The sequence below is a fragment of the Ceratotherium simum genome, chromosome 6, assembly GCF_057802395.1.
Source record: "Ceratotherium simum simum isolate JZ-2026a chromosome 6, ASM5780239v1, whole genome shotgun sequence".
NCBI classification, from domain to species: domain Eukaryota; kingdom Metazoa; phylum Chordata; class Mammalia; order Perissodactyla; family Rhinocerotidae; genus Ceratotherium; species Ceratotherium simum.
The window spans coordinates 50,170,258-50,193,170 of NC_141905.1; the positions used below are offsets into that span (position 1 = coordinate 50,170,258).

The following is a 22,913-nucleotide window of genomic DNA, read 5'->3' on the forward strand; positions in this document are numbered from 1 at the left end:
CACGTAGGGTTTGATATATCCTGAATTTTGTCCTAGTTTATTCAAACAGTGCAACTTCATTTAGTTGTATTAAGATGCTTGGTGGAAAGTTGTTCATTTATAGATTGCCATTTTGTTCTTTTTGACAATAATTATTTCTTCACTATTTCTGCTAGATATTTAAGCCCTAATAAAAAAATGATGATTCCTAAAAATAAATTGCAAACTATTTTAACAAGTTCAAAATAGGATTCTCTTTTTCTTTCACTAGGAGCTACAGATACTTATGGTGGTTGTAAAGGATCACCTAAATTTTATTAAATAGAAATTTTTTAATGGCACAACTCATTTATAAATATAACCGATCGCATTGTTCAAACTCCAACCAATGATTCTGTTTAATGAAAATGATACCACTCATGTGTTTTTAAAGGGCAGGGCTGGGTTTTGTACATTAGCTAGACCATTATCTGCTGGCTAGAGACCCTAGTCAAAAACTGCGATAAAACAATAATCCTTGCTGATTACATTCATTTGCAGAAGGTTATCTAACCATCCAGTCAGGATAATTTATGCACTGTATTTTCAAAAACCAAGAGTAGGCCTTTTGTTTTCTTAGGCCTCTTTATCTGAGCCATACTTCATAATCATCTGCATTATGCTTTTGGTTCAACAGTTTTTATATGTTTAAGCGATCAAGAATCGCCTTTTACATTTCCTAAATCATTTTTAATCATCAAAACTCCTTTGGCCAATATTTGCAATTGTTAAAAGTTTAAGGTGTGAATTCAATACTTTGTGAAATTGTATGCAGTATTTGATTTTTAGGTTTGTCCTTTTACAATCAGATGATGTCCAGATAGTAACACTTTATGGCAATTTAATCAGAGGGTGAGTAATTCTGGCCATTGTTGAAGATTCTGTATATAAGAAGTAAATGTAACATTAACCGAAATACTAAACACCTAGAGAAACATAATCCTAACTGTTTCTGAGGAAACTGTGAGTACAACTTCTACTGAGCAAAATTAATGTTTGAATTATTAGATTCATGTTTTTTCTAACCTAACTGTTACATTTTTTAAAAGCCTAGATATTCGTTGTATATTCTTTTATATAAATGTGTCTTTTTGAATTAGGGCTTATTCTTCTAGCATTTATTTTTCTTTTATGTTTTACCTATGCATGAAATTCTTAATTATCAGATGACAAATTTGTTTATTAATTTAGTATTTTGTAATGAGTGTCTAATGTGAAAGTCTGATCTTTCTTAATCTCCCTTTTGAGAAGCAATAGACTAGTCCTCTAGCATCAAATATACTGGCTGTATTGATATGCTATATTGAATAATTGCATTTCATCCAAATCAACTTCTGTTGAATTAACCATTATTAATACTGTTGTTAAACTTCACAGGCCACTAATGTATGTCTTCAAATTATAAATCCCTTAAGACAAATTTTGACCAAATTCTGTAAATCTCTGTGGGGATGTGCCAAGTATTTCCTTATAGATGCTGGCCTAGGTCATCCTAAAGAAGAACTGCAGTGGAGAAGAGCATAATCTTTGGAGACAGACTACCTAGTCTCGAATATGGGCTCAGTTGCTGTCTACATACTTGTTGGGAAAGTCCTCTTTTAGCCTTGGCTTGCTCATTGGTTAAATAGGGAACATAATGTTACATACTTTGCAGAGTTATCATGAGAATTAAATGAGATGATAGTAATAATAACTGTATTTATCCAGTGTTTACTAGATGTCTAACATGTTGTTAAGAACTTTACTTCCATTATTTTAATGAATTGTCATAATAACTTCAGGACAAACACTGTTACTGGCCCTATTTTATAGAAGAGGAGACCATCTTAAGGAAGGTAACTCATTTGCACACACGACGTGTTAAACACACTGCCCAGCACATAGTGAGCCTTCTGTAAATGTTAATTACTACTTTATCCTAGAACTTGCTATCAGGCATTTGGAGGATATTTATTCTGCCTCTGAACTACTTTGAGCCCGTGTATATGACGGGGTTGTTGGGATGTCCTTTAACTCAAACCATAAGTTGTGTCCTCACTTTACAACGGCAAATTACTTAAGGGAGGCAATAGATGGTATAAAATGATGGGTTCCTGAAAGATTTGATCAAAGCTTTCTGGTTTGAATGTTAAAACACTGCTGGTTGGTCTTTATGTACTAGTTTGTTACTTGTACTAGTATGTAAAGACATACTTTAGTTAAAAATTCATTTTTAAGATAAGTGAATTTTATCTTATAAAAAATATTAAAATAAATCTAATACTATGCTAAATAAGAGGCCAAACTATCAGACCAATTGCTTTACAACTAGAAAAAGCCTAACAACTTTGATGTTTTACTTTCACTTTTAAATGAAACATTTTTATTTTCATAAATGATACCATATATACTATACTATATGTACTAAATGCACTGTATTCTTTGTCTTGCTTTTACAATCCATCTGGGATAATTTACCACACAAGCACATGAAAATCTACCTCATTTTTTTCTTTTAAATAATATGCATAGCCTTCCGTCTTATGGTTGCACAATAGTTTATAAAATTATGTTCTCTACTCATGGGCATTTAGGTCATCCCCAGGCTTTCCTATTATAAACAATGCTGTAATGAATATATTTGTACATACATTTTTACACACATTTGTGAGGTTACACAGATATTTGAGGTTAAATTTCTAAATGTGGAATGGAGGGATATGTATTTTAAATTTTCATAAGCATTGCTCCATTCCTCTTGAAAGACCTCGCAAAAATTCATATTTCTACAAACAGCATTTAAGTGTCTTTTCATCCAACTTTTCCATGTTGTAAATTGTCAAACTTTATTTGATAGATGGAAACTGCTAGAACATTATTGTTTGAATTTACATTTCATTAATTATAAATGCAATTGAGAATATTCGCAAATGTTTTTTTTTAATTTTTTGTTTATTGCAGTAACAATGGTTTATAACATTGTATAAATTTCAGGTGTACATCATTATACTTCTATTTCTGCATAGATTACATCATGTTCACCACCCAAATACTAATTAAAACCCATCACCACACACATGTGCCGAATTATCCCTTTTGCCCTCCTCCCTCCCCCCTTCCCCTCTGGTAACCACCAATCCAATCTCTGTCTCTATGTGTTTGTTTATAGTTGTTATTATCTACTACTTAATGAAGCAAATCATACGGTATTTGACCTTCTCCCTCTGACTTATTTCACTTTGCATCTGGTAAAGGGTTAATCTCCAAAATATATAAGAACTCATGCATCTCAGCAACAAAAAAACTAACAATCCAATTAAAAAATGGGCAAAAGACCTGAACAGGCATTTCTCCAAAGAAGATATACAGATGCCCAACAGACACATGAAAAGATGTTCAACATCATTAGCTATCAGGGAAATGCAAATCAAAACTACAATGAGATATCGCAAATGTTTTTAAGTCTCAAGGTTTTAGCCTATTTTTCTCTCTATGAAAAGCTTTTTCATGTACTATACCAATTTCTATGGATTTGTTGGTCTTTTTCTTGCTGATTTATAAAAGCTAATCAGATGTAAAGGAAATTAATCCTTTGTTATAACAGTTGCAGATATTTGATGATTAACATTTTTTATTTTTTAATAGATTATAAAAGTCTAACAATTTTGATAGAGCAATTATATGAAAGACTGATCGTTTAAACATTAGCACTAATTCAGTCTACTTGAAATTATCATTAAGTTATCTAAGAAGTGCATTGCTATTTCCTACTGGTAAAACTTTAGTGGGTTGAATTAAAAAATCGCTATGATCTTTTCCAAATCATGACACTAATTTTCCTTTTTGTTGTTAAATATTTGCAAAAAAAATGTTGTACTATGCAATACATTCTTAATTTATACTTATCAAGGCCTACCTAAGTAATTTCAATTAGGTAATATCTCAGCAAAAACTTAAAGAGTAACAATTCTCCTGAAATTATATTCACACTCTGGTTATAATAGCATTTTGAGAAGGTGGTGATAGATTTAAATCCACATAATTACCTTAAATCAATAGATATTTCTAGAGTAGCTATTATAAACAATATTAAAAGTATAATGATAGATTTGAATGCATGTTATATTGAGATTGACTCTAGAAGAGTCAAATGACCACGCAATGCTACACCCCCCTCCACTTGAGACTCTCAGAGTAACTTGGCAAAAGCCTTAAACATAAAGTATAATAGAATGTGATGTTATGCTAGACAATTATAAGACTTTTTTTTTTATTAATTAAGCTTTGTTCAATATGACTTGAAGACCAAATGGGAAATGTTCTTAAACAAAAGGAATCAGTAGAGTGAAAACATGTTACACATTAAAATGCCTGTGCTGACATACACATGTCCCAGACTATTGCCCAACAGAATATAATCAAACCTAAGCATTTTTCTACTTTGCATGAAGGTGAAATAGGCACAAAATAAGAGCATTATGAAAGTGTAATAGGGTAACTATGGCATGGATTATTCTTCTGTTTCAGGCAGGACCAAAATGTGGTTGTTATTGACACTGGCAAGTTTGATATCTGCACTTGGAAGTACACATGGTCTCTTTGGAAAATTAAACCCTGAAAGCCCTGAAGTGACTATGAATATTGTAAGTTACCAAGAGGAAAAACCTATAAAACTAAGACAAATTACCGTGATTTAGAATCATAGCGGATTTGAGGTTTTTCATCACAAATTAAAAGTAATTAACAATATCTACTTACTAGATACATATTAAAAGTCAACTAAAACTTAAAGTTTTGGATTTTTGTCATCAGAGTCAGATGATTTCCTATTGGGGATACCCAAGTGAAGAATATGAAGTTGTGACTGAAGACGGTTACATCCTTGAGATCAACAGAATTCCTTATGGGAAGAAAAATTCAGAGAATAAAGGTATAACCTTCTTCCCTTCCTGCTTTTTCCCCTGTTTCTCTTTTCCTCTTTCCCATTCCCTCTTTTTTCCTCCCTCCTTCTCTCTCTTTTCCTCCCTTCATGTCTTCCTTGTTTTTTCCCTCCCCTTGTTCCTCCTTCCGTTTCTTCCTAAGGACTTAATTAGTCTCACTTATTTTGGAAATGCACCAATAATGAAGCCATATCTCTGGTCTTCAAGAGATCATCATCAAGTCAATGAGATAGATAAAAAAACAGATGATTTAAATTAAATGTGATATAATAATGATGTTAGAACTGTGCACAGGATATTAAACTGGAAGTCCTGACAAAGGTACCTAACCCAGCTAGGGGAAGTTAAGGAAAGCTTGCCCTCAGAAATAATAACTGAGCTGAGCCTCAGAGGATCAAGAGGAATTAGCCAGGGTGTGTGTTACAGAGGGGAGAATGGGGAAGCAATTAGAAGCTCATTTCCTCAGCAGATAAAGGTCCAATTTTTACAAATACTATTAAAAATTTATCTTTTTCTCACTGTACAAAAATTGTGAAGTACAAAGGAATAAAATTAAAGACCACGCATAAATTGACCACTTAAATTAACATCATGCAGAATTTCCTTAGCATACAATTTTGTCAATAACTTTTTGATGTATAATTGGCATACAATAAACTGCACATATTTAAAGTGTACAGTTTGATAAATTTTGTCATCTGAGAAACCATCAATACAAAAAGATAACATATTAAAATATATTCTACTCAATCAAGAAAATGTCTTCAATTCTTGTCATATGAAAACCTGCTTCTATCTTCATGTTTTTCTAAGAACAAGGAATGATTTATAAAGCTTTTAAACAATTTTCTTCTTTAGGTCAGAGACCTGTTGTGTTTCTGCAGCATGGTTTGCTCGCATCGGCCACAAACTGGATTTCCAACCTGCCCAACAACAGCCTGGGCTTCCTTCTGGCTGATGCTGGTTATGATGTGTGGCTGGGGAACAGCAGAGGAAATACCTGGGCCAGGAGAAATATATACTATTCACCAGACTCAGTTGAATTCTGGGCTTTCAGGTAAAGAAAAGGGACAATTGAAAATGGGCAATTAGAAATAAACAGTGAGTTTATCATTTTTAAAAATATTACACTCCAAGTAGGAAGAGAAGGAAGTCATTTTTACTCTAATACTTTCTTGGATTCTTCCACACACCTCATTCCAAGGGTAGCTTTTCCTTCAAACTTTCTATGATCTCAGTACCCATTGATAGGAGATTCCCTGAATATGCTCTTCCAAATAGAATGAGCAAAATGACTGAAGCAAGGAAATTCACTGCCCCTAGCAGATTCTGACAGACACATTCTTATTGATTCAAGAGGATGTTAAACCCAGTTGGGGGTTCAAGAACAGCAACCTGAGTCATCATCAATAGCAAGTGAGGGCAGGGGAGGATGAATCAAGACACCATGGAGAGATTATCGAAGGTTTTCTGTCACTGGCCCTCTTGTGCCTTATTCCTGAAAATTGCTTAAGGAAGTGGAGAATAGAAGAGAATTTGGCTGATGATTCTGAGACACAAAAGTGCTCTGAAATTTCTAGGAACTGAAAGGAAGTCTTTGTGTCCCGAGTATAGTGAGAAAGAGGCAGAGTGACCCGAGAGGAGACTAGAGATGCTGACAAGGGCCAGATGGTGAGGTCTTTAGAGCTCATTCTAAATGTAATGAGAAGCCACTGAAAAGTTTAAACAGGGGAGTGGCATAATCCTGTTTTCACTTTCAAAATATCATTCTGGGATATTTTGAAATATAGAAAGGGATAAAGTTCTTATTAAATAACAGTGAAACACCGCATAGAAATGATTATTAAATCTGATATTCAGTTTCAGGGATAGAAATAATCTCCAGCTACAGACACTATCTTGTTTGGTTTAAACTGCTGCTATAATGCTGAGCTTCAGAAATGACGTAAGCTGTTTATAAAAAGCCACCCCAAAGAGCGCCTGACACTCACTAATGGTCTACACGCAGCAATGCTTAGAGAATCTAGTTCTCTGTTTCTCAAAGGGAGCATTAGCTATAAATATGTTTGACTCTTAGAAGGTATAGCAAGGAAATATATTCAGTTGTTTTCTTTTTTCTTGTAGCTTTGATGAAATGGCTAAATATGACCTCCCATCCACGATCGACTTCATTTTAAAGAAAACTGGACAAGAGAAGCTACACTATGTTGGCCATTCCCAGGGCACCACCATTGGTAGGTAAAAGCAGTCAAGGCAGGTAGCTTCGTTTGTATAGACCCCTTGCCAGTGGTTATGCAGGTATGTTTGTCATTATGCTAATTGCTTTCCATTCATTATACAACGTACTACCTCTAGCAAGCCAGTGATATAGGGACAATAATTATTCTTATTGTATTTATATCGGAAACAAAACAGGAGGTCAATAAGTTATGCAAGGTAGCACAATTATTATAAATAGGGAAGCTCAGATACCAGCTCAGGCAACCTGACCCCCAAGCCCACGCTCTGAAACATTGTAACACACGGCCTCTGGACAACTTATTCCAGTCATTCAATCATATTGACGGAGCACCCACGATGTGTCCTACTTATCCTCCAGTAGGAGGAGACAGGGGAAATAACAAAGATCAAAAAGTAAAATATAGAGTATGTTAGATAATGGTAATGCCATGGAGAGAAAAATGAATCAAGGAGGGATATAGGGGAGAACTGGAGGGGAACACAGCAATTTTAAATAGAGAACACCACCAAACACTCTCTAAGTAAAGACATGAAGGAGGTCAGGGAGTGAGCCATGTGCATACCTGGAAGACTGATGTTCCAGGAGGAGGGAAGAGCAAGTGCAAAGGATTTGAGTTGTTTCTGCCTTCAAATTTACATCTTCTGTGTGCTGAGAAGTTAGATAAGTATCCTTGCGAGAATTGTGTCTAAAATAGGATTAAGTTTAATCTGAGCAAGCATGTTTATTCAGAGAAGCCACCTGTCCTGAAAGTGCATGGACCTACTGATACCCACTCAGGCTGCTCGTGTGTGTTATTCTTACTTACTTACTTACTCTGATCTGCAGGCTGTAATCTGTAGAGTTGGGCAACCATATAAAGAATCCCTTATTAAGCACAGTGCACCCGGAAAAAACATTCTTGGAAAAGAACAGGCTGTATATTATATAGGTGAGGTACTTAGTTTTTTCGAGCTATTCTTTAGTCTCATCAATATGCCATTATTAACAGTGGGGAAGAGATTGTCTTGTGTAGTTCCACTGTACTTAAGTTCTTAAATGAAAATAACAATTTAATTAACTTATTTATTTAACTTAATAACTATTTGATTACATTCCAGTCTACTAATATGCTACTGTTCATAAAACCATTTAATTACAGACACATTTACTGCACATAGATGTTTGAATTATCTTGGCTACTCATTTGTCAAGCATTTACTATGTGCCAAGTGTCCTGGTAAATACTTTATATGATTCGCCTTGTTTAGTTCCTCAAAAACCTAATGAAGCACTCATTATTATCCTCATATTTCAGTTGGGAAAACCGAGGCTCTTAGAATTTAAGTGACTTGTTACAAAGCTGGTAAACCACAGAGCCAGGATTCAAATCTCATTTGGCCAGATATCAAACTGGTGCTTTTAACCTTTCCACTTATATACTCTACTTATATTAAACGTTAACTAATTATTTCACTGTGATGAGATGAATTTGAATTCATCAAAACCTATATGTAGTATAAATAACTCTTTTTTTGTCACCATATGATTATCCTAAAGTTGGCCTATTTTCTAGAGTCAGATATAAGAGCTTATTATAACTTTTTTAAAGTTCTAGCCTCAGCTCCCCATAAAGAATCTATGAAAATAAAAGAAATATACTAAAAAATGATCACTTTGAACCAGCAGAGGTTGCCAGTTTCTCAGGTTGTCTCAGATGGCACTCTTAGTAAGCCCAAAATAATGTCACCTTTGTAAAACACACACACACACATTCTTCACCGCTTCCTTGTTGCTCTGTCTCAGGTTTTATCGCCTTTTCGACCAATCCCAAGCTGGCTGAAAGAATCACAGCCTTTTACGCGTTAGCTCCAGTTGCCACTGTGAAGTACACCAAAAGCCTGATGAACAAACTTGCGCTTATTCCGCCATTCCTCTTCAAGGTACGTGATTCTCCTTGACTGAATGTAAGATACCAAATTGTCCATGGATTTCAAAATGATGGAAAGAGAACAAACACACCTGGTGGACAATCACGTTTATATCCAAGAATGGAAATGTTCGTGCTTATATTATTTCGTGAACAGCACTGACCATGTCTAAATCCCCATTACAGCCTGTGAGAGTCCCACTTAGTTCTTTGTTCTTCATTTTATGTGGGTTAGCCACAGCTTGTAGTGTTTTTGCTCCTTTGTAGATGTTTTATTTACCAAGCACTTCACATAGCTGTGTCAAGGCTATGATTCCATCTCTGAAGCAGGGAAGGGGAAACAAAAACAAAACAAAATAATCAAATATGAAGCCTAAACTACCTAGGCCAAGAAAACCGAGAAGAGGAAGGATAGGAAAAAAAGGGAAGGGATGGGAAAAGGAGAAAGAGAAAAACAGTGGTGGAGTGAGGCAAGGACTTTGAGACCCCTCATCAAAAACTCTTGGCTTTCCAAGCCTTTTCCTAAGAGCTACTTCTTCTTTAATGGGGATTTCATAGGGCAGTAACATAGATTTCAATAAACGATAAATATTAATTGCCTTGTACAGTAGGCATACATGGTAGGGAATTGATAATCTTTACTTTCTCTAATGCTTAATCACCGACTTTTCCTAGCCACTGAAACCAACACATACACACACGTACACAGTTTCCTGAAGAAGAGCAGTTTAGCCACAGGCTGTAAAATGTAATGATGCCATTTCCTTTTACAGCTTTGTACTATTCATTTCTTTTTACTCTGAATTAACATGTGTCTAAAGTCTAAGAGACCTTATCTACAGTCAAACTACATTTGTAAAATTTTTATTCAAAATGTAAAATTTTGTGATGACCCTGAGTATATTCATTACCTGCAGTGATTCAGAACTTGTTTATTTCCGTGTTGTACTCAGATTTTCTGATAGGCAATGCAGAGAACGGTTAGCAAAAAAAGCATTAGACCTCAAGTCAGAGGCTTGGGATCAGGCTTCTAGCTATAATCTACTTCTAATTTGCCCAAGACCCTGACTATTTATCAACCTGATGTTTTCTCATGTATAACATGGAGATAACAAAATGTCTACTTTCCTGAAGAAGAATTGGGGCAAATCCTTTCAATTGTTAAACTACATAGCCTCATTGTCTTTCTAAAGGCTTTGCTGAAAATATGGCTCAGAGTCACCATTTCCTGTTCTGATCTTTTCATGATTTATTGCTAAATCACATATCTTGGCACTTAATTATAACATTCTGCCATGTTGTTTTATGATTTTATTCCATAACTCTTATTACCCCAACTAGACTGTAACTCTTTGTGTCTTGTACTTCTCAACATCCAGTACATTTCTCAATGCCACAATCAATATCCAATATTGATATCTACCCTGTCCCTTCCACAGCATTCTGGTGGGAGTTAAATGAAAGGAAGTATTTGAAATTCCTAAAACAATATAGAAATATGAAAATATAATCAGCCTAAGCACATCTGTACAAGCAGATTAGACAAATTAATGAGTCTTTTCTGCAACTTGATTTTTATAAACCTCTAATGATGCTTTTATTTTTCAGATTATATTTGGTAACAAAATGTTCTTCCCACACAACTTTTTTGATGAATTTCTTGCAACTGAAGTTTGCACCCGTGAGACATTGAAACTCGTCTGCAGCAATGCTTTATTTATCATTTGTGGATTTGACAATAAGAACTTGAACATGGTTTGTATGCATTGAAATTTCTAATCTGAAAATTTTGAGCAAAATTTTTGATTACTTGTCCTATCACCACTTAGAAATGGTACTTCATAAGAACTAGGAGTAGCTTCAGAATTGCATCCATGATATTCAGATTAGCCCAAAAGAAATCACAAATCATTGCTCCCAGTTTTGTCCCCTGCAGCTCCCTTCCGTCACCCTAAATGCTCCCTAAAGTAAACAATACATACAAAAAAATAACAAGTCACTACACACTTCTGACCACCTAAGTAATTGGTGTGACAATTAAAATCTGTGAGATGAGGCATTCAACCATATATTTTGGCAGGCTCCTCTCTAGGAAAAAAATGTCTAGGAACTGAATAAATGTTCTGTTAAATATTTTTAATGCTGATGGTCATTCCCATAAATTTTATAAAACTTATTTTAGAGCAACTATTTATGTAAGATTCTTTTCTGCTGTTTCACTTCCTTTGCATTGAGTTGGGTTTTTAAAATATATATGACAAAATGTGGCATCATAAAGTAGTTAAGAGTATGGATTCAGGTTAAGAGCCTAAATTCAAATCCTATCCTTGAAACTGACTTAAACCCCTCTGTGTTGGTGTCCTTATCCACAAAATGGGAGATTGTGAAGATTAAAGGAGCTAATATATGTGAAGCATATAGAACATAGTACAAAGCAAATAGCTCATAGTATGTCATATGTTTTGCTACAAATACTGTTATACATTGACAACTATCCTCACTCAAAATTGTCAGTTTAGTTATATCTCCTTGAACTCCTAAGAAAATCAAGTTCACTGACAAGAAGGTATATTTCTGCCTACAGGTTACTCATTAAACAGTATTTAGTGAGGCACTACTAAGTGTTGTAGTCACTGGGAACATGGTGGTGAAAAAGACAGATATGGCTCCCGAGATCATGGAAATCAAGGACAGTCAGTTCTCTTTCTCAATGCTGGACATCATCTCTGTGGATATTTTTAAATATATATGAGCAAAGGAAACTTTCCCTACTCTCATTTTGGATGGTAAATAAGAGCCTCCTTTTTCTTTCTTGGAAGGGAGTTTCTCTCCATGGTTCTGGGAATGTTTGTCATTCCACATGTGGAGTATGACAGAGCAGTCTATTCTTATCACACTAAGAAAAGGCAGTACAGATTACTGCATTCCATCAATAAAAGCCTTGTAAGAAAAATAATAGTAAAATAGAGACATGAGGAGCAAAGGAAATTAGAGATTTTATCTTCTGCATGATAATTATGTGGAGAGATACTTCGATCCCCTATGAAGATGGTCAATTTGATTGACTCTATCCACGTGTCATTAAGACCTATTATGAACTAGTCTAGACAATCTGAGAAGGTGGTTTCAGTTTGTTTGGGGTCTGTTCAAGGTGGATTAGCGCCCTGATAAGATAGCAGGATAGCAACACAATTGATAAATATACTATGTATAACATTTTATTCACCGCCCTCTGGCAATGGGTAGAGAAGAGTAAAAAGTTGAAAGGTTAGACTCAGAGACCTAGATTAAAGTCTCTGGCTCCACCCTGTTATTATCTGTGTGACACTGGACATTTCTTTAAACTTCTTTGAAATCCAATACCCATTTTGGTAAAATGGCGATGATAAACTCTCCTCATTGAGTGGCTACAAATTAAACAATTTAGCCCATGCAATTGCACTTCACAAGCTCTAAAGTGACACACAACGGTGTGGCTCATATCCTTCCAGTAAATGCTGCCCTTAAACAGTTGACCTGGATCAGAAAAACTTAAACATTAGCTGCTATTGAGAAACCGAATATATGTCTAATTGTGTGCATGTGCATGCATGTTTGCTTTCTAGAGTCGCTTGGATGTGTATGTATCACATAACCCAGCAGGAACTTCAGTTCAAAATATGCTCCACTGGACCCAGGTATCATTTCTCAAATGCTGTTAAGTTTATTTTGTGGGCTTTAACCCCTGGCACTTTACGTAGAGCACATTTTTAAAAGATTCTGTCCAATGCTCCCGGTAGGAAATTTTTTCTGGCATGTGATTACCAGCTGAAAATAAGTATCAATCCATGTGAATGAAAATCTTGTGAAAACAGTCACTTCGGGTAGCAAAGAAATGAATGATTGTTTGACTTGGCATGCAAGAAAAAGTATTTCAAGCAAAGCTGCATTTAAAGTTGTATAAATACCTGGATGATTAAATCATCTTTATTTTTGGAATGGGAAAAGTGTTTTTAAATAATTGTTTAAATTGAAAATAAACTACTCAGAAATATTTGAATTTTATTTTTCACATAGCAAGGAGAGTTTTTATTTCCTTGTGTTCTTAATTTCTCTACATTAGGCTATTGAGTCCGGAAAATTCCAAGGTTTTGACTGGGGAAGCCCAATTCAGAACATGATGCATTATAATCAGGTAAGCTTCTTAAAGATGGAATTAGTCACATTTTGAAAGGCAAAGATATAAAAGGTTGAAGATGAATTTATGGTAACTGTGTGTATATTTTCCAGAGGAATGTTGGCACCCAGATTTAGCCTTAAAGAAATTATAAAGTAGACAATTATTTCCTTGGAATCCCTTCATCATATCAAACATCACCCCAGTCTCCTATTCTCCCACTGTGCACTCATGTTGCAGTGTTATGCTCATTCAAGCTGCCTCAAAGTACCACACCGCGACCACACCACTAGAGAAACTTTCTAGAATTTATCACCCCTCACCACATTAGACAGACTTGCCCTGTATCCCAGACTCCCAGTACACTGTTCTTTCCTTTCCAAAATGCAATTAACTTATATAATAAACCAATAATTCTAACTGTTCATGAGATAGAGCAAGAATCTCTGGTCTTCTTAAACAATACCCTCTCCTTCGTTGACAGCAAGAGAAGTGATTCCACCACATTCCCAGACATAAGAGAAGGATGATGTGCTTGCAGATCAAACTTGGAGATATGTTTCAGCAGCCGGGGGCCTTGTAGTCTAGGCAGACATGTTGAGCACTCCTCCCTCTTGTTGTAGCACCAAGAACCCAGGCTCTGGAGTCCATCCTATCTGGGGTCAATACAAGTTCAGACAGTAATTTCTTCATCTCTCCACCCAGACTCAGGGAGTTATTGACAATATTTAATGGAATAATGACTATAAGCCCTTAGCTCAGGGTAAGCATCAGATTATTGCTGACCAAATTTGACCAAGGGAAGTACTCTGCATTTTTTGTAATCCTCTCCCATTTCTCCTTACCTGACCCCCAATTTTTCCACCCAAATAGTAGCTGAACAATCCTGCAAATTTTCATCTTCCTCCATGATTCAATATTTAGAAGGGATTTCTATCTCTTTATCACAATATCCTATTTGGGGAGAAGATGCCCCTCCCATTTTTTTACATCTTTGATGTCTTTAAAGAGGTTTTCAGAACACTATCAGATCAAACGTTTGTTAAAAACACTTTTTTCCGACCATCACCTCCTCAAACCCCCAAAACACAGACTTGCTTTGAATCTACCTTTCTACTGGACTCTAATACCAGTAATCAGAGGACTCTATCTTGGAGGACCTGGGATACTGAATCCCAAGTCCACTCTCCCTCCAACCAAGCCAATAACAGCTCTGGATGGTCTTCAACTAACTGAGGCAGTGACACTAACTTAAGAGTATTTAATTTAATTTAAGGCACCAACTTAAGAGAAGCTAGCATCTAGGAAACTCTTTGAACAAATGGAATATAAGTAAAGTAGGTTTATTATTATGGATATTTTCAACACTTTTCCCTTTTCTCCAAAATACAAGGGACTCTAATAAGGTATTAAAATACCAAGAAAGATTGCATATGATAAAATATTTTACTATGGCAAGTTGGCTTTTACATAAGGTGAGAATAGAGAAAATTTTAGTATATTGGGTTAGTATTCTTGAGAATATGATCTAAAAGCTAACTAAATTCTCTGTGGACAGTGGGAAAATCGGCAGTGATTCTCTTATTTCCTTGTCCTGCTCTATGAACCTCTTTAAAATCTATGTGTGAATGGTAATTTTCTAGAAATAGGAAATGAAGCTGATGATAGACTTTCTCAGAATTTGAACCAGTATCTAGTATAATCAAGTAAGTATTCAACAAATACAGCTCCTTAAATGAACTGACTGACCATACTGGGAAGTCAACACAAAGCCAAAATAAATAAGTCAGGACATTTTGAGGAAAATTAGAGTGTTTGGGTAGAAACAATCTATTATAGTTATAATCCAATCAAATCCACTTCCTTTAGTTTGAGTTTAAGTCTAAGTTTTTAGTTTATAAGAATTGTTATCTAAAGGCTTGCTGTTCAAAGCATGGTTTGAGAGAAGCAGCATCAGCATCACGTGGGAATGCAGAAGCTAGGCTCTTCTGCCAGATGTACTGAATCAGAACCCTCATTCTAACAAGATTCCTGGGTGATTCACAGGCCTGTTAGAGTTTGAGAAGCACTGATCTAAAACATATTGCATCCACTTTGCTCTATGGATAAAGGTGACTCTCTCTGAGCGATCATTGTTCAGAATTTCTTCTAAAACTAAGCCATGTCGTTTGCGATAACATGGAGGAAACTTGAGGGCATTGTGCTAAGTAAAATAAGTCAGACCAAGGAAGATAAATACTGTATGATCTCACTTACATGTGGAATCTAAAAACAAGCAAATGAACAAACAAACAAACAAAAAAAATCAACTAAGTTCAAAGATACAGAGACCATATTGCTGGTTGCCAGAGGCAGGGGGTGGAGGGTGGGAAAAATGGGTGAAGGTGATCAAAAGGTACAAACTTTCAGTTATAAAATACATAAGTCCTGGGGTTGTAATGTAGAGCATATTGACTGTAGTTAACAGTACTGTATTGTATATTTGAAAATTGCCAAGAGAGTAGATCTTAAGAAAGTTCTCATCGCAAGAAAAAACAAAATTTGTAACTATGTATGGCGATGGATGTTAACTAGACTTATTGTGGCGATCATTTTGCAATATATAGATATATCAAATCATTATGTTGTACACCTTAACATAATGTTTTATCGCCATTATACCTCAATTAAAAAAATATGGGTCAGTTAATATTATAGAATCTACAGGGAATGAGTATTGGGGTTTAAAGTGCAGTTACCTATGAAAACTGTGGTTCTCTCTCTCTTGTGTTTTAGCCCACACCTCCCAGCTACAATCTGACAGACATGACTGTGCCGATTGCAGTGTGGAGCGGTGGCAATGACTGGCTGGCTGACCCTCAAGATGTTGACCTTTTGCTTCCAAAACTCCCTAATCTCATTTACCAGAGGAAGATTCCTCCTTACAATCACTTGGACTTTATCTGGGCAATGGATGCCCCTCAAGAAGTTTACAATGAAATTATTTCTATGATGAAAGAAGATAAAAAATAGTTCTGGATTTAAAGAATTATCCATTTATTTTTCCAAAATACTTTCTTCTCTCACACATAGTTTCCTGTAATGTTTGAAATGTAGTGCTTCTTTCTGTAATTTTGACCTTAGAAATATATCAGCATCAACAAACTTTCCATTTGTTGTTTTGAATTTAAAAGAATTTTTAAAAATTTGATTTTCACTTAAAAATGTATTTAGAAACACTTGAAAGAACACGTTCCTCGGGAAGTGAAACTTCTCTTCCAATCCTTCCATTGTTTCCTCTAAACTCAACACAGGTTATGAGCCATGAATCATGAGTGTTGCCAAAAGACAGTCCTGGTATTGAATATTGACACCTCTTGTGGGTGCTTGAGATTGAGTCAATTGCTTTCTATTGTTTACTGTTGCTGAAGCTCAGTCTCTCCATCTGCACAGTGGGGATATCACTTGCTCTTTTGCAGATTTAACTCCATGAAAAGGCACATTAGGCTATGAACTGAATTGAAGACAGCTCACCTTCACTTCCTACGGAGAGGACAGCAAGGGTAGGTTAGGAAGCAACAGGCAACCCCTGTTCAGGAAGTTGGGAGGTAAAAGGTGTACTCTCCATGCCTACTGCTATTTTGCCCCTATATCCCTGGACCTTGACCACAAAACACACAATGACTAACCAAAGGATTTCAAAAATCATTGGCACCGCCCTGGCAATCACAGGATCCAGAAACATTCCCACTGATATTTAAGTAAGAATATATAACTGCCACCAGTTGGTGCCTCCCCTCAAAAAATGACCCCTCCAATCTTCCCAAACTTCCATTAAGCACAGCCTCACCTGAGAAATTCTATTAGCCCTGTAATATTGTGACCCCATATTTTATGCAATTAGGCTTTTTGGATCTCAGTTATTATGCTATGGTAGGGTTTAATGTATGAAATATAAAGGAGATAAAGAGTATCTTGTACCCACATAGTACATAGAACATGGTGAGTATTCACAAAATATCTGTAAATATTTTTATTATTTTGTCATGTTCCTTAACCCTTGCTAGAAAGCCTGAAGTTTCTTATTTATTTTTATCCCCTCCCCTTTATTTTTAAAGTGGAAATGAGAAATTGCTGAAAGAAGATTTTTTGGGAGCCTTTATTTCAATATTTCAGTGAACTTTGCAGGCAGCCTTTAACAAACTGACGTGAAAATCACAGTGACTAGTGACAAATATTCATGGTAATGGAGCCAGTTAACGAGTCAGATGTTTCATCAACTCTGCCTTCTCAAGAAAAAAAATCGTTATATTCTTACAGTCTCCTGTGCTTCTCTAGCTAACTGCCTTTCTTTTAGTCTGCATTTAACAAATATGGGCAGCTTTGAGTTTGGTCTTTGAACACAAGTAAATATATTTCCTCCCACAGCAGCTCTCCTAATATCTCCCATTCTTGAATCTGAACTGTCAACGTATCAGCTGATCTTCAAGGATTTATTTCTCTAGCTACTTCCTTCCTTCCATACTAATTTGAAGCAAATTTGAGACATCACATACTTCATCCATGAGTATTTCAGGATGGATTTCTAGAAGATAAGATCTCTTTGTTTTTAACATAACAATACAATTATCACATCTAAAACTTCCTTAATATCATTAAATATCCAGTCAGTGTTCAAATTTCCAATTTTCTCATAAATGTCCATTTTTTTTACACTTTGAATCAGAATCCAAATAAGATCTTCACTTTTTGTTGCTTGATCTGCCTCTTGTCTCTTTAAGTCTATAGTTTACCTCTTTCCTTTCTTTTTATTCCTTTAATTTTTTTTGTTATTGTTGGAGAAACTGTTATTTTTCCTGTAGTTTCAAACCATTGATATTTTGCTGGTTATATTCCAATAGTATCACTTAACATGTTCCTCTCCCATTCATATTTCCCATAAATCAGGATTTTTTAACCTCAATACTATCGATGTTTTTGGCCAGACAATTTTTTATCATCCTGGGAATTGTAGGATATGTAGCAGCATCTCTGGCCTCTACCCACCAGATACCAGTAGAACACACACATCCCAAGTTGTGACAACCAAAAATGTCTCCAGACATTGCCAAATATCACCTTAGGGGCAAAATTGTCCACCTTCCATACTGAGAACCACTCTTGTAAATTATACCCTTGATCAGATTAATATTTTTTTGGAAAAACTACTTCATAGGCCATGTTATAAAATGATCCTCATTATAAAATGAGGATCATAATGCCTAGTTGTCCCTCGTTTAAGGATGTTGGTGGCCATTTCTTTTCAGTACCTAGATCCAACAGTTCATTAGGGGTAGAGAATGGTGACATTCTAATTTAATCATTTCTTCTTCATTTATTAGCTGGGATACTTCCATAAGAGAAAATTTTCTTCATATACTATTTGGCTACACAAAATGCACAATTCTTTCCCTTAACCACTTTCCAAAATTGATTTTTCTTCTTTTAGTATCATAATAAATTCATGTTTCTATGTATATTTGATGTGTTTCAATTCACTGCAGCTTTTATTCTTATCGATATTAAAATTATCCACTATATTGCTTGTGAGAGCCTCTGTAAATTGGCTCCAAAGTCTTTTTGACAAAACCTGTCATCTTGTATGTTTGCTGTCCTCACTCTGGAATCAATAATTTCTCTAAGTCCTGGCTCCTTTTAGGGTGGTAATCCAAGATCATATTCTACTAGTGAGGGTGATCATTATTCTTGGATTGGTCATTGTTTTTAGGCTTTTTCAATGAAGACAGCTCGGTAATTTTTTCATGATAAAACACACCTGGAGTTCATATTCTTTTTTCTGTCAATTTTTTAAAATTATCAGCTCTTCATCTCTTTCCATGATTTTCCACGTTGATAGCTGTGAACACATAATGCTTGAACTTTTGCAGTAGCATCTTAAATAGTCCTCCTTTTTCTAGTCTCTGTGCTTAACATTCCAAACTAATTCCTAAGATCCTCTCTATTCTTCAACTTCTTAAGTTCAAATTCTTCAACCTGCCATCTAAAATCCTCGTAAATCTAGAGTTGCTTATCTGTACTATCTCTTCTCCAGCTACTTTAACTAGTAGCCTTCCTTCCAATCAAACTATCTCTTCACTGCACCTCAAATATAGCTCTTAACTTGTACCATCATATTATCGCTCACATTCCCCACCAAAATTCTTTCTAACTTATTTGGAGTTGTAAGTAGGTATCTGTATCTGAGCATAATTCACACAAAGTCTAATATATAGAAACAAAGAATTGTGCTGCAATATCAAACCTACTAGAAATACTATCGCTTATATTTTTTAAATCATGATATTTTAAAATTCAAAGGATCTAAGCAATTACTTAGTCTAATCCCATCATTTTCCAAGTGAGCATGTTAAAGTTCAGCGAGATTGAGTGCTTTGATAAAGGTCATACAATTGTCGGGGCTGGAATCCACATAACCTAGTCAAAATACTCTTCTCTTTTTGCTGCACAAAGCCAATACATATAGCTCTGTTATACTGCCAAATCAAATATTTCTAGAGTTATCTGAGGGAGAAAATGCGGGGATGCTGAGGATTTTAAGAAGCCTTACTCAAAGTAATACTGAGTATGAGTTCCTGGGCTTTATACAGATCTCTGGCGAAAGAAAAATGCCAGTTGAATGTGAGCTTTCTCTGCAAGCATGAGAGGAAAAACAGTGAGAAGTAGCTGGATAGACATTAGAATGAGAAAGAAGGAATGGAGGCAAGAAAGAAGTAAAGAAAAGAAGATATTGAAGGTACGGGAAAGGATTTGAGTTTCCAGACACAAACCTCGTCTGCTTTGCCATGTCTTCGTCCTAGCCCTACTCAAAGAGATCAGATTGTAAAGGCCAAATATAATCTAAGCCAAATAGGGAAAAGCATTTAAAGCATACAAATAAGATGCCACTCTAGAATTTTCTTTTGAAAGTAACACTCAGGAAAACAAATGAAAGTATAGGTGAGATAACTATCTGCTCGGTTGACGCACCCTAATAAGTAGTTTTCAGATGGGTTGCTGATAATAGCAGTGAGTCCAAAACCTCATCAAGGATATTAAATTATGGCTAAAATAAACCACAAAACAATTCAAGGCACATAACAAGGTGATGTCATAACAGGGTCTACAGTAAGTATGGATATATGGGAACCTAAAACTAAGTGTATTCTAGTCGATTTGAAAGTAGAGAAGAATATATACTTTTTCAATAAAGAAGCATAACAAAATTGTTAGAAACATGAACTAGGAAGTCAGAGTAACCTGAGTTCAAGTTCTAGATCAATGATTTATCATATGGGGAAAGTTGTTATCTTCCTGAGCCTCAGTTTCCTCCAGTGGAAATAATAAGAGTATCTACCTCATAGGGTTGTTGTGAGGATTTCCAGGTTCATTTATTGAACTAACATCTATTGAGTGCCTTCTCTATGCCAGACATTCTATTATAATTAGTGTATTCATGGTAGCATTCAGTTAATATTACCTATCATTATTTTTATAGCTCCAAGGCACTGTCTATTAAGATCATTTTTTCTTTGCTCTTACATATCAGACAATCTTCTTATAGTAACTTGGCCTCAAGATAGACTAACCCACTAAGTGGGAAGTTCGTAGAACAGCCAATGTCAGTGCCCGGCCTACCAAATAGCAGGTATTTAGACACAATGGCCTCCATCTAATTATTTCATTTTAATATTATACATTTTAGCACTTAATGAATTATATTTCTCTGAGTTTTAACCCTCCTGTGTAATTATTTCAATGTCATTTCCAAGACTAAAAAGCATCTGAAAAATTCTCTCTTCTTCCTGTATTCATTTCGTTTGCCTGCTCATTCTTCCCAGGTTCTCATCTTATCTATCATATCATCCAGTTGGCTTTCCAAACCAGGGCTTCTTAACTTGGCACGTCTTTGAGCTTAACATTTAAGCGAAACATTTATGCTTTTTTAAAGCTCCTCGATTCAAAGTCTCCCTTCAAGTCCCAACAATCCACTGCTCTTTATTGAAGTGAATACAATTCATGTATGCCAGTAGACTCAGTAGCACCAGATATCTAGCTTACTATTATATTCTTCAATTTATGTCACTGTAGCAATGTTCGTACTTATTAAGTGCAGAGGTGTGACGTTAAGAATATTTACAGGGAATAAGGTGGCTCTGTTTGCGAATCATTATTTCTTTATCTTAAATAGGTTAGATCAGGTTGTGGAACAGTAAAGAATATTGTGTGTGTGAGTATATATGTATGTAGCTCATTGTGTGTGTATATATATGTATGTAAGTATAAATATATACATTTACAAATATATGGTTATATATTTTATATGTGTATAGATATATATTTTATACATAATATACTATGCATATATATCTACAAAGAAAATTATATGTATATTTATAGACACACATATACTACTCACTGAGAATGTTTGTACACAAACACAGGCACATAGTCAAAAAAATAATTACTTTTCCTTGAGTAAATATTCTGCCAAACCATTTTAATCATCTACGTATTACTATACTCCTTCTGAGAGCTTCAAAATTCTCATTCTAGTGAACTTAGGATTCTGTGTTTCACATTTTCATTTTGAAGTATCTTATAGCATATATTTACTATTCTTCAGAATTGTAAAAGCTGCTTGAATTCAAAAGAGGTCAAATCGACAAAGGAGATACAAGATTAGAAGATCTGCAAATGGTTTGGCTCTAAAGCAAATTCAAACCGAAAAAGAGGTGGCAAGGTATGGGAAATTATATCCTAGAGTTATTTTATATCAATTCTGCCAAATGCATGTCAAAGTAGTGATACAGAGGAGAAGTCAAGATGGCGGCGTAGGCAGACTCTGACCTCACCTCCTCGGGCGGACACAGCCAACTTACAACTACTCGTGGAAAAATTACACCTGAGACAGAACTGAAGACTGGATAAGAGGAACTACTGCAACAACGGACAATCCTAACTGAGGTAGAAGAGGCAGAGACTCCCTTCTGGAGAGGAAAAACGCTGCCTTCACAAGCGGCAGTGCCTCACCACCGCCGGGGAGCAGCCCACAGGTACACAGCTCTCCCTGGAGGTGCGGGGCCCTGAGCCGGGGAGCACACCCGCTGTGGGCATTTTGTGGACCCAGCACAATCGAGACCAGCGGCATAATATCTGACTTTGCCTGCTACTAAAACATTGGGGAGTACCCCCAGAAAAGCTGGTTCACAAAGAAATTAAAACCGGCTCTTAAAGGGCCCACGCGCAAACTCACCCATTTCAGAAAGCAACCTGAAATCACCAGAAAGAAAGGTGCATAGTGCTTTGGTGAAAAGAGACTCACCTAATAGGACCTGAGTGCATCTTGGTGAGAGGTGAGACCTCTCCAGGGACTGGGACATTGGCGGCAGCCATTGTTGTGGCCTGGTGTCGGCGTGCTGACACAGACCCCATTGGAGTTCTCCCTGAGGCCTGCTAGCCCAGGGTCTGCCCCACCCACTAGAGCACTGATTTAATCCAGCTCAGCCAGGGCAGGCAGCCCACCCTAGAGACTGGCCCCACCCAACAACAAACCCTCAGGCAACTTGTGGGCCTGCATAGATTGGTGGCTGGATTCTCTGCAGCCTGGCAACTGAGCCGACTTCAGTAGAGCAGGGCATACACAAGGAGCAGGTG

The 22,913-nt window shown here is 36.0% G+C and overlaps 2 protein-coding genes across 3 annotated transcripts in view; one reads left to right on the forward strand and one right to left on the reverse strand.

The window, feature by feature from the left end:
* Positions 1-22,699, reverse strand: part of LOC147916861 (gastric triacylglycerol lipase-like) — a 121,704-nt gene extending 99,005 nt beyond the window's left edge. The window contains exon 1 of the mRNA XM_087432958.1: positions 22,582-22,699. Within this exon, the coding sequence (XP_087289084.1) occupies positions 22,582-22,691 (110 nt within the window). The 5' untranslated portion in view covers positions 22,692-22,699. The remainder of the gene's footprint in view (positions 1-22,581) is intronic.
* On the forward strand, positions 4,536-16,253 carry LOC101397877 (gastric triacylglycerol lipase). Of its 2 annotated transcripts, none has more exons than XM_004439988.2 (9): positions 4,536-4,640; positions 4,810-4,927; positions 5,796-5,994; positions 7,062-7,171; positions 8,962-9,098; positions 10,694-10,840; positions 12,691-12,762; positions 13,188-13,259; positions 16,017-16,253. In XM_004439988.2, the coding sequence occupies exons 1-9, from the start codon at positions 4,536-4,538 to the stop codon at positions 16,251-16,253; spliced, it is 1,197 nt and encodes a 398-aa protein (XP_004440045.2). The 2 variants fall into 2 exon arrangements, with proteins under 2 accessions (XP_004440045.2, XP_004440046.2); XM_004439989.2 differs by having other exon boundaries at positions 4,810-4,924; positions 5,892-5,994.
* Positions 22,700-22,913: the final 214 nt, after the last annotated feature.

What these genes read in the sequence shown, in the direction of transcription:
- LOC101397877 (XM_004439988.2), top strand. Translation starts at nt 4,536, where the DNA reads ATGTGGTTGTTATTGACACTGGCAAGTTTGATATCTGCACTTGGAAGT. An exon ending in TTCCGCCATTCCTCTTCAAG is followed by an intron (nt 9,099 to 10,693) that starts GTACGTGATTCT and finishes TTTATTTTTCAG; the next exon opens with ATTATATTTGGTAACAAAAT. An exon ending in ACATGATGCATTATAATCAG is followed by an intron (nt 13,260 to 16,016) that starts GTAAGCTTCTTA and finishes CTTGTGTTTTAG; the next exon opens with CCCACACCTCCCAGCTACAA.